The 14,114-nt window shown below is 48.3% G+C and overlaps 1 protein-coding gene across 2 annotated transcripts in view; it reads left to right on the top strand.

The window, feature by feature from the left end:
* Positions 1-259: 259 nt before the first annotated feature.
* OPCML (opioid binding protein/cell adhesion molecule like) overlaps positions 260-14,114 on the top strand; it is a 1,160,427-nt gene continuing 1,146,572 nt past the window's right edge. For both annotated transcript variants that reach the window (XM_023185901.2, XM_023185899.2), the window contains exon 1: positions 260-497. Coding sequence is in view for 1 of the 2 variants with exons in the window: in XM_023185899.2 (XP_023041667.1) it covers positions 437-497 (61 nt within the window). In the remaining variant the exon portion in view is untranslated. The remainder of the gene's footprint in view (positions 498-14,114) is intronic.

The following is a 14,114-nucleotide window of genomic DNA, read 5'->3' as shown; positions in this document are numbered from 1 at the left end:
GTGTGCTCACGTGTCCACGTGAGCCCCACACCAACATACTCACACAGATAGCAACACGCAGGGCTGTGCTCCGGTGAGGGAGTGAGTGAGGGGCTGGCTTCGACTCCCCTTGGAGTCAAGCCTTCCAAGTAGGAAAGTCTCCTTGCGTCGCTCAGGAGAGTGGAGCCAATGCGTGCCTTGGAGGAGGTCTGCTCTGAGCCCTGTACAGATTGGTGCTGATGATTCTTACCAGTTGTGTGTATGTGCAAGAAAAAAAATCAGAGACGCTGCCTGCCTGCTCCCATCTCTCGCGCTCTCTCTCTCTCTTCTGCTCTCTCCCTCCCTTTGCAAACATTGGATTTAAACCTGCTCAGAATTCAGCACAGAGGAAGGCAGCAGTGGTAGCAGCAGCAGAAGCAGTAGCAAGCCCGGCAGCTGAGAGCACCGCAGCGTCGAGATGTACCATCCTGCCTACTGGGTCGTCTTCTCGGCGACAACTGCCCTGCTCTTCATCCCAGGTACCTTACAGGGGAAGGGTGTTTTCCCTCCCTGGGGCGATTGTACGACGTGAGAGCAGGAGAGGCAGCGGGGAGATGGAGAGGCAAGGAGGAAGGGGTGAGGACAGGGAGTGTGAGATGCATGTGAGTGAAAGAGGTAGGCTTGCTGTGTGCACGCACACACACACACACACACACGCAGATGCTTTCAGCACGGGATTTGCTCTCTGTTCGGGGATCCAGTGAGCTGGGTTCGAGATCTGCACCATGCTGTGAGGCACTGCTGTTTCGGTGAAAGGCACCAAGTGGCATTAACCAGTTGTGGTCCTGGGGGTAGGAGAAGAGGGGTTTGAACTCCCAGCCATAAATCCTTCTTGCTGCCTCTGTTGGGACCTGCAGGGGGGAAGGGGCACGCTCTCTTCTCTCTCAGTCGTGGTGGTGTCTCTCTGTTTCTGAATCAGTCCAGATCTCTGCACCTCCGTGTCTCTCTCTCTGTCTCTTTTCTCTCTCTCTCCACCTCTCCCCGCTCTCCTCCTCCCTCCCTTCCTTCGGAACTGCTTTCCCCTACCCTCTCCCCCTGGAGCTCCTTCTCAGCCCCATCCCTCCTTCTCCGCTCACTCATCTGCTCCTGCATTTCTTGTCGTAACACAGACCCTCTACTGCCTGCCATCCTTTCTTTATCCTTCCACCAAATGGGCAGATTATGCCCTTGAAATTCGGAATCCTGTCAGTATCTCCCTGTTCCTTACATCAGGAATGTGCATTTCCCTTGGCAGAATTTGTAATGCCCCTGCTGAGGGAAGGTTGGAAATTTGGATTTGCCTAATTCTCCCCAGCCCCTTCCCCACCTTGTCTAATGATTTAAATGTGATCCCACCTCTCACAGCAGTTACTTGTTTGGGAAAAACAAACCTGCAGTGACACAGGTAAGATGCTGCAATCCTACCAAAATGAGCTTAGCAGAAGCATTGCAAAATCCAAGGCATCTTAATAGATTTGATAATTGCACAGGAGTCCTTTGCAAGCAGACAACTGAATGCCTGCAGGCATCTTTCAAACAATGCCGAATGGGGGCTAGGATATGCTTGCCAAGGTTTTAGGCAGCAGCAACAGTGTCGGTTTCCATACCAAACCCCCGCACAGTCAGGATCTCTCTTTTCCCCCAAATTTGTGATACATGCATTGGGTTAAACATCAGCTTAAACCTAAATTTTCATACATATATACACAGACCTGAATGCTAAGATTTTAAAACCTTACCTATCTTTTTTTAGGTAAAGCATACAATTTTATGTTTTTATATTCAGTATTACTTGGTAGGGTTTTGTGGAAATATTTTGGGGGTGTTGTTTTTAATAATGTAATTCCCTGAGTAGTCCTAAGATGCCAAAGTGAAATCAGAAAAATGGAAGTTTGCTGGGGAGAAAGAAGAGAGGATCAACTAAGACAAGTAATCCAGCCTGTAATGTTTTGTAACGCCTTGTGAAGATGGCACTTTTTAAAGCAGGCATGGGCTCTGCATAACCATGTTCCCAGCTGTTTGTTTTAGGCTGACCAAGAAGTTCAGAGAGGGGGTTGTGGTTGCTGTTCTTCCAAATTCCAGCAGCATCCTAGCGGGTTCAGCCTCAGCGGCTGTGCTCAGCAGGGAAGGCAGAGCCCACGGAACACTCAGTACCTGCCTGAGCCTGGTAGAGGGAGCCAGGTGGGTGCACTGGGTCCGCCGCAGGAGAAGACAAACTTTCCTGCGTAGGCAAGTCCCCAGCTGGACGGCAGCTCCGGGGGACCTCCTCATACCCGCTTCCCCTCCTCTCACTGTGCTGGAGCAAAGATCAGGACTCCCATCCCGAAGGAATTCTGGCTGTGTGGATGCGCCCCTCACGGCGGAAATCAGAACATTATGCTTTAGAAAGCAAGGCAGGGGGGTGAGCCCCAGTCTGCCGAAGCTGCATTGCAGTGCGCCCTGAAGGAGCCAGGAGCCAGGGTGAGACCTCCCTCTAGGGGTCCCGTGGCTCTGCATTGGTGGGGAGCAGGCAGACCTTGCTTGCAGGAGAAGTACCCATAACTAAAGCCGGCTGAAGGAAAGGAGGATGAACCTGTGCCCCTGTCTGAATGTCCTGAGCATGGTGGATGACAATGACAAGCTATCCCCTGGTCTTCTGGGGGAGGGCAGGGCACGGCCATCGCTGCAACGTCCCCTGTCTCTGAAGAGTCTGTTACCTGCTTTGAGGGCTCCTCTTATGCTAATTGTGTCAGGAGCCCGGTAAGAACACGAACAGGGAGGAGAAAAAGTTAGCCTTAGAAGGTGTCAGTGAAAGAACGCTTCCCGTCTTGAGGAGTTCCTGTGGGAAACTGGCTGGATCTGGAAGTTCTGATGAGCTGCCATGGCTTACTTGTGACTTCTCCTGTCTCTTTTCCTTTACTTCCTGTTATAGCTTTAGACTTTTTTCCTTTGTTTCAAATGATGATGCTTTTTCTCCCACAGGGATTAATACCAGCTTGTTAGCCACTTACTTTCCCTGTGTCTAAAGACCGAAGGCTGATGTAATAATGGAACCTTGACCTGGTTAGGCCTTGATGCCATTTTATTCTGCAGCTTCTATTTCTCGGTAAAACACGTTTCCATCCCAGAATAATTTTAAGGTTAATGCTGTTGTCGCCTGGTACCTTCCACGGGGAGACTGATGTCACAAATAGCTTTTCTAGGCAGAATTTCTGGGATGGAAAAGACAGTCACACGTGGAGACAGTGATGAGCCCACACCCAAGACAGGGCAGAGGGCCAGTGGCCAAGTGACTTGTCACGCTAGAGGCACAGACTGAGGTGCTGGACGCCCCTGGTGGGGCTAAGTCTGTTGTTCCAGTAGGAGCAGAGAGAGTCTGGGCTGGTGGTCTTCTTGACCTTGGGTCTGGGGGCTCTGTAGGAAGCAGGAAGCGAATACTGCTAAATACGTGCATCAGAATCACCTAGGAGGAGAGAGGCCGGTTAAAATGTGGAGTCCCTGTCCTCATCTCAGCATTTGGACCTAGCATCCCAAGTCCTTCTGATGACCTGCAAACCACTCTGTCTGTCACTTAAAACCTGTACCCGTGGTCTACAGTATTTGAGTATTTGAGTCAAAACCCGTCCTCTTCCTACTTTTTCTCCTCCAACTTTGAGAAATGGCTCTGTGGCCATGGGGCAGGGTGGAGTAAGGGGGAGAAGGTGTTGTCATCGCCCGCAGCCAAGGCTCAGTTCCTGAGGCGTGGTGCTGCCCAAGGCCTGCCAGGGTCCAGCGCCATGATGCAAGGATTGCTAACCTGGAAGGCTTCTTTGCTCAAATTCAGACCATGACTTCCTGTTTGTCCCCTTCTTCTTGGCCCATCACGTTTGTGTCTTCCTCGTCTTGTGAGTTAAAGCAGGGACGTTAGCTGGGAGGGGTCCCCATTTACCCAACCTGGATTGAGCTGTGTCTTCATGCACTGATCTGTGAGCCCTGGTTCTGGCTACGGCTTCATCTCTTACACCTTAAACAGGCTTTGCCTTCTTCTTCCTTCAGGGAAGTCCCCAAATCCTGAGTTTCTGGGCTGGGATGTTTGGCTTTGGGGTAAGGCCTGGGGGTGGGCTCTACAGCCAAGTTTTGATGAATTCCTTTGCTCCTCCTTAGCCTCTCACCAGCCCAGAGCCAGGGAACCTGCTAAGAGTGCCTGATGTGCACAAGGAGTCTAGTGGGGGAATCCACACGCCAGACTCACTAAGAAAGAGATAGGAACAAGGACGGAGCATCTGGTCATGAGCAAGTCCTCAACATCCTTTAGGCCATGATGGATTCATGCCATGTTGTGGCCCCCAATCCCTTAAAAATGATTGACATGTTAATAAGGTTGGACCGCGTCGTCTGCATTCAGCACGGCCCAGTGGCAGTAGCAGGCACCGAGAAGGAGATAGCATCAGCTGCCTCATGAAGATGGCTCTTTCAGTAGCCTGGAGCTCGGCAGCACTACTCAACCTGAGATGAATCAGAGATCCTGATGGGCCCGAGGTTCTCCCATGTTCCCTGGGTCCTGTCTGCCTTTGTGCTTTCTCGAATTCTTAGCAACCTTGGCCACATCTCTGTAACCTAGAAAAATACAGAACGAGATTCTTGAAACAGCTGGCACTTGCCTGCATTTGTTGTCTAGCAGCTCTGGGCCTGGGTCTCCCATGCCAGCTACTGGGAACTACCTCTGGTGGTTACAGCCTCAAATCTGTGTCAGGGTTGCCTGGGGCTGAGTGCACTTCTCTTTAGGCGGGACTCCCCCCAAGCCTCTAAGTATGCTGAAAGCTGAGAGTGATCTCTTTGATTAGTTGCTTTCTGAGGCTTATTTGGTTGGCTCAAGGCATCCTCTAAGTCTCAGTTTACCAATCTGTAGAATGGGTTCCAGCCATGTATGAACCTTGTTTCCAATTGGACAGAGTAGCTGAACACCTGGGTTAGATGATAACAAATAAACATTTGTAAAATTTTATTATTAAAAAAACTCATCCTGGTCCTCTAGGAATAGGGCAAAGAGAGAAGGCAACTCACATGTTGGAGAAGGAGAGAGGGCATTCCTTATTGTTTAAAATGGGAGAAGATAAGGTAGAATCATACTGACCATGTATGTATGTCTTTGTCACAGTGAGGAAAATTAGTAAAAGACAATCTAGTCCTTCATTTATTGACCAAGACTTTATATAGGTTCTGATTAAACACAATGCATTAAGATATTCTCTTGCCTCAAAAACCATTAATCCAGTAAAATAGGAAGATATTAAGCTTTTTCTTCTTTTTGACCCCCAGTGAAATATACATTCTGACTTTGAGCTTTTAGGTCTCAGTTTTTCTGCTGTAGAAAACTAGGGCAACAGACATGGCACCTTTGGTCTCCCAAAACAGTGTTTTGTGGTATTTCTGGCGGGGTGCTAGATGCATGGACTTGTACATCAGCCTTGGACAGCTGGAACTCCAGGAGCCCCATCTAATAGCCTTTGGCCTATGGGCACTGACTTTCCTGTTGCTGGTCTGCTGGACAGGGACCCCCTCAGCCTGCAGCCCTGTTTGCAGATGGACTGCTGCCATTGCCTGCAGCTGCCTGGGGCTGGAGACAGAAGAGATATGGAAGCAAACTGTGATTCCTGTCAGTGAGCTCAAGTGTCAGCCCCCAGATGGTCTGTGGCTGCTGACAAACCAGGCTGTCAGGAGCAGTGGACGTTAGCACCTCTGATACTGACTGGCACTTTCCAGACAGGCAGGGCCGGGCAGGTGGCTTCACCTTTGGGCGGCTCTGCTCTCCCACTCTTTCTGATCCCAGTCCTCAGTGCAGGGCTAGGTGCCGAGGACATTTGTACCTCTTGCCTTTTGTGCTGTTGGTGGGATACCCAGACTTAGAATTTGTTACTGATCTGCAAAGCCTCATTGCCTCTGCATTTTCCCTTAGGGGTGGAGATGGCTCTAACACAGTAGGGCATGGATGTAGTTTCACTTGCTGGATTTATACACCACTCACTTGATACCCCAAGATGGTGATATTTGTATGGCTCAGGGAAGGATTAAAGGTAGCTCTGAGAAGGGAGCCAAAAGAAATCCAAAGCCAGAGAGAAGCTTGAAGACGAATGTGCTTGCTACTGCCTTCCTCTAGGCATGTGAACATACATTCCCTCCTCTCTTCCTCACTACCCTCTTGCCAACCGTAGAGGCATGCCCCTTCCTGCACGCATATACACGCAAGGCACGTGTGCATTTCCAAGCCAGAGTTTAGCTACTCCCAAAATCACATTCACAGCTCTTTAAGGAAAGCAAGTCCTCCCTCTTGCCTTCTATATCTGCCTTTTCAGGACTCCCAACTGTAGCCCCCGGCCTTGGTGCTCTCCCTGTGGGCACACATGGCAGGAGGCCCACAAGCTGCCTGTGCCAGACACGGCCATACATGTGTGAGTGCTTCTTCCTAGCAATGCAGAGATTCCCTGCACATCCACCCACTCGCCTCTGAGCCCCAGAGCCAGTAAGTAGGTGCTAGAGGCAGGACTTGGGCTTGTCTCCCATCACCCCAGACCTCTTGGTTCGGAGAGGCTGGGGACCATCCTGCAGCCACTAGACTAACTTAATTAAAAGTTTACAAAATGCTTTGAGAATCCCCTGGGCAATGTGTTGGGTAAGTGCAAAGGATTATCATTATGATGCAGGTACATTCTCGTTAATGAGCAGAGATGCTGTACTGAGAGACCCCCGGAAAGGCCAAGATGAATCGAGGCAGTAGGACACAGGCCATTGATTGGAATGGCTGCTTGCGCTTAGCATGGGAAATGATAAGTGACAATCAGATTGCACACTGAAATCCAACGTGGAGAAAACCAGGCTATCTGGCACTTCAAGGGGCAGAGTCTCTCAAATGGCCTGAGTGGTCATTCTTGAACTTTTATTCCTGGGGAATTTACAAATGGTACTTTACCACACTTGGGAGTTATGAATGGTTTTAGAAACACAGTGGTCTCATGCCTATGGATCATCTGGAAAAATTTATCTTTGGTCTCATTTGTTCCGCACTAAGAGACTGTGAGGTAGGCAGGGTAGATGTGGCCCTGTTGATCTGATCTTCGCGTTGCCTAAAACCCTGAGTAGACTTCTTGATGACTTTAGAATAGACTTCGAAACACTTCAAATGACCCACAAGGCCATGATCTGGCTTGTCCAACTAGCTTCATCTCCAGCTCTCTGTCTTTCTGGCTCTGGGCTTTAGTCACTCTGGACAATCTCAGTTCTGCAGACAAGGCATGTTCCCTCCTTCTTGAAAGGCTTCACCTGTCAGGTTACCTGAGCTTGGGAAAGTCTGATCCTCTTATCATTTTTTCTGACTACACATCCTTTCCATCCTGCAGAACTCGGCTTAAATACTGCTTTCCCGGGGAACATTCTTTATGCTTTAAAGTAGGCGAGACCTCCCTGTTTATTGTGGAAGTCCTTGGAACCAGGTTTCTCTTTTCTAAAACTGTGAGTCCATATATTTCTAACTAATTCTTGATTTTTATGTCTCTCTTTCCTCCCTGGACCATTGTTTATACAGGCAGATACCACACCTGTTTTGTTCTCCAATATATTCTCAGTGCCTAGCACGCGTGGGAGAGAGCAAGTGCTCAAACAGTATTTGTTGAACAAATGAATGAGAGAATGAATGAATGAACGAATGAATACATAAATACTGAGTGCTCACTTACTTTAGGCAATCATTCTGTTCCATCCCACTGAGTCCTCAAAGGCGTTGAGGCTCCCAGTTTGGCCTGCCCAGCAGCTTCTCCTCTGCAGTGTGAGGGCAAGAAGTTTGGGGATGTGCCTTGCTTCTGAGAGATGGGAATGTGCAGGGAATGCTTACAATGATTAGTCATTCCAGTGTTCTTGCTTGTCAATAAACACCAGCTCTGAGCTACCGACCAAACACTCATGCAGCAGCACAGAGCTGGAGCAGCACACTTTTGGATCTCACATCGCACACTGCGACAGACACGCCTGAGAGTGTGAGTCGTTCCGTAAACACAGATGTGGGCCCTAATGTGGGCTATTGGTTTAATACAAACTAAAATTACTCAGCACATTTAATCAGGGTGTCTGTTGAAACGTCCCCGATTGTTTGAAATTTAGAGTCATGCCCACGGCGCTAACAAGTAAAAACTGCACCGATGAAAAGGAGAATTCTGCTGTTCGTAGGAAGTACCGTGTTGGGTTAGAGATACAAAAATGCAGTGGCATAGCAGAGGGTCCTGAATGGTCAATCAATGCTTAAATGGGTCGACGTTCATATGGAAAAGGTAAAAAGCAGCTTAGTAAACCACAGGATATAAAAAAGGGTGCCGTATCACTTCTTGCACCTACTCATTTATCACAGTCTGGCCTATTTCAGAGTTGCTATTATATGGCTATGAGATTCTGAATGGCAGAGATCTTGACTTATTCATCTCTTAGTACTCTACAGTACCAAGCACATTCGTTTATTCAACATGTGATTTATTGAGTGATTACTATGTGACAAATACTATGCTAGACATTGGGAACGTATGCCTGAACAAAAACTGTTATGGTTCCTGCTCTCATGAAGTTTACAGTCCAGAGGGAGAGACAGACATGAGTCAAACAAACACCCATATAATTGTGAAATCACGACTGAGATAAAACTATGGAAGGGGAGGTGTGTGGTGCTGTGATTGCCTGTCAGGAGAGCTTGATCTTGCCAAGGAGGCTGGCGAAGCCTTCGTTATGAAAGTGACAATTGAACAGAGATATGAAGGAGGATGAGTAGAAATTATCCAAACCCAAGAGCAAAGACCAAAGGAAGAGGCAGAATGAATGGGAAGGGCAGAAGTCCTGTAGCATGAAGAATCAGAGCACATTCTCCCACCTGGCTGGAGTGTAGAGGAAGAAAGCGTGGGTCAAGATGAGGCTGGCAGGCTGGTAACGGGTCAGAAGATAAAGACAGCCCTTGAAGGTCATGTGAATCATTTTGGTCTTTATCCTAGAAAGAATGGAACTCCATTGAGGTGATTCATGATTTACATTTCTAATTCTTGTTCTTATTGCAGTTGGCAGAATGGATTGTGAAAGAACAAACCGGGAAGGGGTAGACTAGTTGGAAGACTACTGTAGTAGTTCAGACGGGAGATGGCTGTGCCTTGGAACTTAGGAAATATTGGTTGGAATGGAGACACGAATGCATTGGGAGCCTTTAAAAGAAAGTGGTAGGTGAGAGTCAGAATATGCAGAACTGAAATCTAAAAGTCTCCCCGCTCTCAGCACTGACACCCCTGGGAGAATGCTGAGACGAACATCTGTCCTCAGGTTCCTGCTTGTATGTGATCTCTTTCAGTTTAGGTGTGATCTTGTCCTGGAACAAGGAATGGGTTGTTTTTAGAAATCCCATACTTCTTGGCAGTCTAATAATCTCAATCTCTTAACGGGTGTCCTCTCTGGGTCTAATGTAGGGCGTAAAATTGAAAAACTCGATTTCTCTATCCTTCAAAAATATTACAAAAAGCCCTAGTTGTGTTTTACCTGCTGGATTCTGCTTGTGGTTGTTTCCTCCTGGAAGAAACCAGGTATTTTAGAGATGCTCTAAATGGACCCCAAAGTAGCCTGTGGCCACCAAGATGCAACTATTTCACAAATATTATCATGATGCAAAGTATGTATGACCTTCCCATGGCCCACCGCCAGGACACCTCTGAGCAGAGCGCGGCATCTGTGGCTGGCTCCATACAAACGTTTTTTAAATTGCAGTAATTTATTTAAAAAGTGAGAGGTCCTTGGAATCAAAAGGGACCTTGGAAATTGTCTAGTTGGGTGCTTTCATTTTATAGATGAAGAACTCGGGCAAAGGGCATTTGAGTGTCTTACCTGAGGTCACGTAGTCAGATAGTGACTGAGCCCCCTCTTGAATACAGCTCTTCTCATCACCTGTCGGGTGTCATAGCAACATCATCGTGAAGGGCTGGACTGAACTTTGCCTCCCAATCTGGTACCTTGCTGGAAAACAGAACTATAACCTTGGCCATTACTCTTCCCTTGAAGCTCTCTTACCTTGGTGTACAAAGAGTACTGTGGAACAGGTAGCTTGAAGCTCCCTCTTTACCCAAAGATTAGAGTCCAGGTCAAAACCAAACAAACAGAAGCCCTGTCTCCTTCAGAGGCATTTGCATCCTTTGAACAACCTTTGTAAGGAACTGGGAGACTTCCAGAAATACCTTGCTCCTTGATATGCAGAAGAATATGTTCAGGGTAGTACAATACCAAATGCCAGATATGTGTCAACTTGACTTGTTTGGTCTACACACCATGACAGGTACCTGATTTTGTCATCACTTCACTATCAAAACATCTATTTTTAAATATCTGGTTGGGCTTGGCTCTGCACTAAGCCAAGAGAAAAGCTATACTGAGAATCCCACAGTCTCTATATTAATGGTTCATGCTAAATGGTGGCGTAGGGTGTACAAATCACATACATGTGCAGCATGACTATTTTGTGTGCTACTAAGGGAAGAGCCAAATGCACTAAGTCTTCTTACCTCCCCACTCCTAACACCACCGCACTGCCCCAAACACCACCGCACTGCCCCTAACACCACCGCACTGCCCCAAACACCACCGCACTGCCCCTAACACCACCGTACTGCCTTCACAGTTGACAACATAGGCATGGGTGCAATCAAAACAGTAGGTCCAAAAGAGCCATAGACAAATGTAGAACAGGAAGCCAGAGTTCAGACTCAAAACCATGCCAGATATGGTCAGATGGCAGCAGGCTGAAGCAGGACAGTGGGGAGGCCACGCCCCTATAGGAATTTCCATTCCTAGGAAGAAAGGCCGACAGAAGCTTTTGGTTTCTCCGAATAAGCTAACCTGGTTCTCCTGAACAGCCCAGTGCCAAGGGATTTCCCGTACCCCTGAAAGAGAGGAGGATGTTGGAAGAGAGAATGTGGCAGATGGAAATAGCCCATCAGCTTACAGGCTCCAAGAGAAGCTGGAGTTTCCTTGGGAGTCCCCTGGCTTTATCCCATGGAGGAGAGAGTGCCCAGTCTTACTTGGCACTGGGATGGATGCCTCTTTGGGTGAAGCCCAGATGGGAAGGAATGATGACAACCACTATCAGCATTTTGCATCTTTTTCTGGTGGGCCCCACCCTCCTTTTGTCTGGGGAGAATTCCTGGGAGTCAATGGATACTACCTTATAACTGCCATCAGTTTAGCCCACGATGTCCATGAGGATTGGGCCGCTTCTTTGTTATGGCCCAGATGACTGTCTCTTTTCTTCTTTCACTTAAATTATTTATTTTTAAAGCCATTAGCTATCCTGCCACCACCTTGTGGAAGGAAGCACGGACTTTCTGATCCAGGACACGGCCTCTGACTTTGCCTCTCAGCTTATGGACCCAGTGATCTTGGGCAAGCAGTTTAATGTACTGAATACCTTTAATTCTCTCTGTAAAATCCAAAAGAACTGTTTTGCCTCATTCCCAAAGTGGACCCAAAGATCAGGAGAGGAGCTGGATGGACCCACCCCTTCTGAAGTGCTGTGCAGTTCCAGGTTGCCAGGTCTCCTTGCCTTGCTTCGGAAGGCGACTCTTGTCTGGGCATTTCTCCTCCATTTTCTGTGACTTCCTCTCTCTCTGGCTAGGACGGCTTGTGATGATAACTAGCAGCGGAGTGCATGCCAGAGAGTCTGTGACTCTTGTTTTGGAGCAGGAGGCCTATCCAGGGAACTCCTGCATTCACTTCCCAGGCATGAGTCAATGTTTGGTTTGCCTCTTTTTTTTCCCATGGAGAGCACTGGGAAGTGGCTTATGTTTCCCCAGCTGAGCCTTGCCAGAGAACATGGACTCTGCCTTTTGGGTTGTGATGAGAGACCTGAAACGGGTTCAGAAACAGCTCCAACATGGAGCCTCAAGTCAAGCTAAAAGTGCTCTCCGGCTCCATGAAGACCAGGCCTGGCTGATAATGCCTGCCTCTTACGGCTGCAGTCACTACTAAAAGTAGAACTTTAGGGAACGGTGTTTGGCTGGAGAATATCTTTTGTGGAAAGAGGGGTCCTCTTTGATACTACTGAACACGTATTAGAAAGGGGCCTGACTGATTTCTGTACACATGGGCTGATGAGTGCATCCCTAGAGGTTAGATTCGTCTTTGCTCAGGCCCAGGGGGAAACCACATCATCATCTCAGGTCCCACAAAGCCTTGCACCCATGCTGGGCTAAGTCCAAAATGAGCACCACGGATTCAGCACCGTTGTTTTTCTGCCTGCGTGGCAGAATGGGACTGCCTTTCTGGACTCAGTCATACGCCCATCTTGTACTCCGCCCTAATCCGGCAGGCTCAGCTTCTTGGGAGCCTCAGAAAAAGACCCAGCTCAAGCAGGGATGGTGAGCTGGCCTGCAGTTCTGAAGAGGGCCCTTGAGACCAGGAACCTCCCATGCAAACTGCACTTGGGAGGAGTCCTTCTATCTGTGTTACCAGGCGGTCTTCTGGGCAGCAAAAGCCCACAAGGACTTCAGCATAAACTGGGTCTTGAGGACAGTGGAGCTCTTTGTACCTTACCCACACACTGAGTCTTTGTCTTGCCAGAGGTGGGGTGGAGAGCTGCTCTAGCCTTCCTTTGGAACTAGAAAATTCATTCTTCATTATGTCTTCATATTCATACAGGGTTCTGAGCCTCACTCTGTGTGGGCAGAGACTCTCAGAGATGTAAGATGGCACCATCTAGCTTTGCTTGTGAGCTGCTCAGCACCCAGCCCCAGGTCTTTCTCACATGCAGTAGAAGCTATGTTGATGTGGTCAAATTTCATAGAAACAGTGGATGCTACTTTAGAAGGCAATTAGACACAGCTAAACTTGACTGGTTGAAGTCAGGCTTGTCTGGCAGGCACATGTGCCTGTAGATTAGAGGTGCGGGAGAAGCCGCTGACACTTGTACTCAGTCAGTATTCCAGAAGCACCACTGCAGCATGTGTGCCTGGGAGGGCAAGAGGTTTGTTTGTTATCAAGGTCACATTTTATGCCATGGCTGAAGAGCAGAAACACAAGAGAAAGAGTTCAGGAAGATAGGGGAGACGGGAGAAATCAAGGAAGATGCATTATAGCTTTTTTCCCCCTCGTAAAAAGCATCTTATAATCTTGGTTCCCCTTTATTTTCAACTGTTCATGATTATTTTTTGGCTACATTTTGGTGGTGATATCTGGGAACAGAGTGACTGTGACAGATTTTTCAGTAAAGTTTCCCCCGTCCTTCTGTTGTGTCTCTCCCAGATGCTGGCTGTAGGACTTGCTTCACCATCAACAGATCTCATGCTTAGGTCTATGGCTGGACTTTATTTTTCCTCAAATATTTTCTCAAATAAATTAATACACAAAAATATCTTAATTACGCATTCAGGATTTCCTGAAGTCTCCTCGTTTGTATTGCATTAAACATTTGGTGGTAGGTGGCAAGTGAAGCCAGAAAACCAAGGTTAGAACTAGGTGGAAAGTTAGGAAGAAAGCGGGACTAGGAATGTCTAGAAACCAGAGACAAGGAAGGGCAAAGGTGAAGCCCAGGCCACCCAGCACCCAGCACAAGGGCTGCTGGGACAGAGATGGAGGCAGAAGATGAGTCAGTCACCTGCTCACAGTGCACCAGGGAGAAGGAATCCTGAGCCCTCAGGATGTTCCTGTATAGGCTGAGGACCTCCCGTGTTGAAGAGGAGGAGAGAGGCTTTCAGGGACTGTTACCCACAGGGCAAGCACCTCTGTGGGCTGCTCCTTACCTGACATACCAGAGGGCAAGTTGCAGCAATCAGACATGGCAGAACCCTAGGGGGTGGGCACAGGGCATCTCAGCATGGACAGAAGCTGCCGCAGATCTTTCGACCTGCCACTGTTCACAGCCCAGCCCCACATACATCAGGACCTGCCACTGTCCACGCCCCAGCCCCACACACACCAGCACCTGCACACTGCCCAGCCATAGGCACACACACACCTGTGCATGCAAATTTATATGCACACACTCACACACACACTTGCATACACACCCACACCCGCACACACTTATACACAAACATCCATGCACACACACTTATACACACAGATACCCAAACCTGCCCACGCTTACACACAAACCCATT

The sequence above is a fragment of the Piliocolobus tephrosceles genome, chromosome 13 (assembly GCF_002776525.5).
Source record: "Piliocolobus tephrosceles isolate RC106 chromosome 13, ASM277652v3, whole genome shotgun sequence".
Lineage (NCBI taxonomy): Eukaryota > Metazoa > Chordata > Mammalia > Primates > Cercopithecidae > Piliocolobus > Piliocolobus tephrosceles.
Note: the sequence above shows the minus strand (reverse complement) of the source record. Positions and strands in the feature narration are given on the sequence as shown.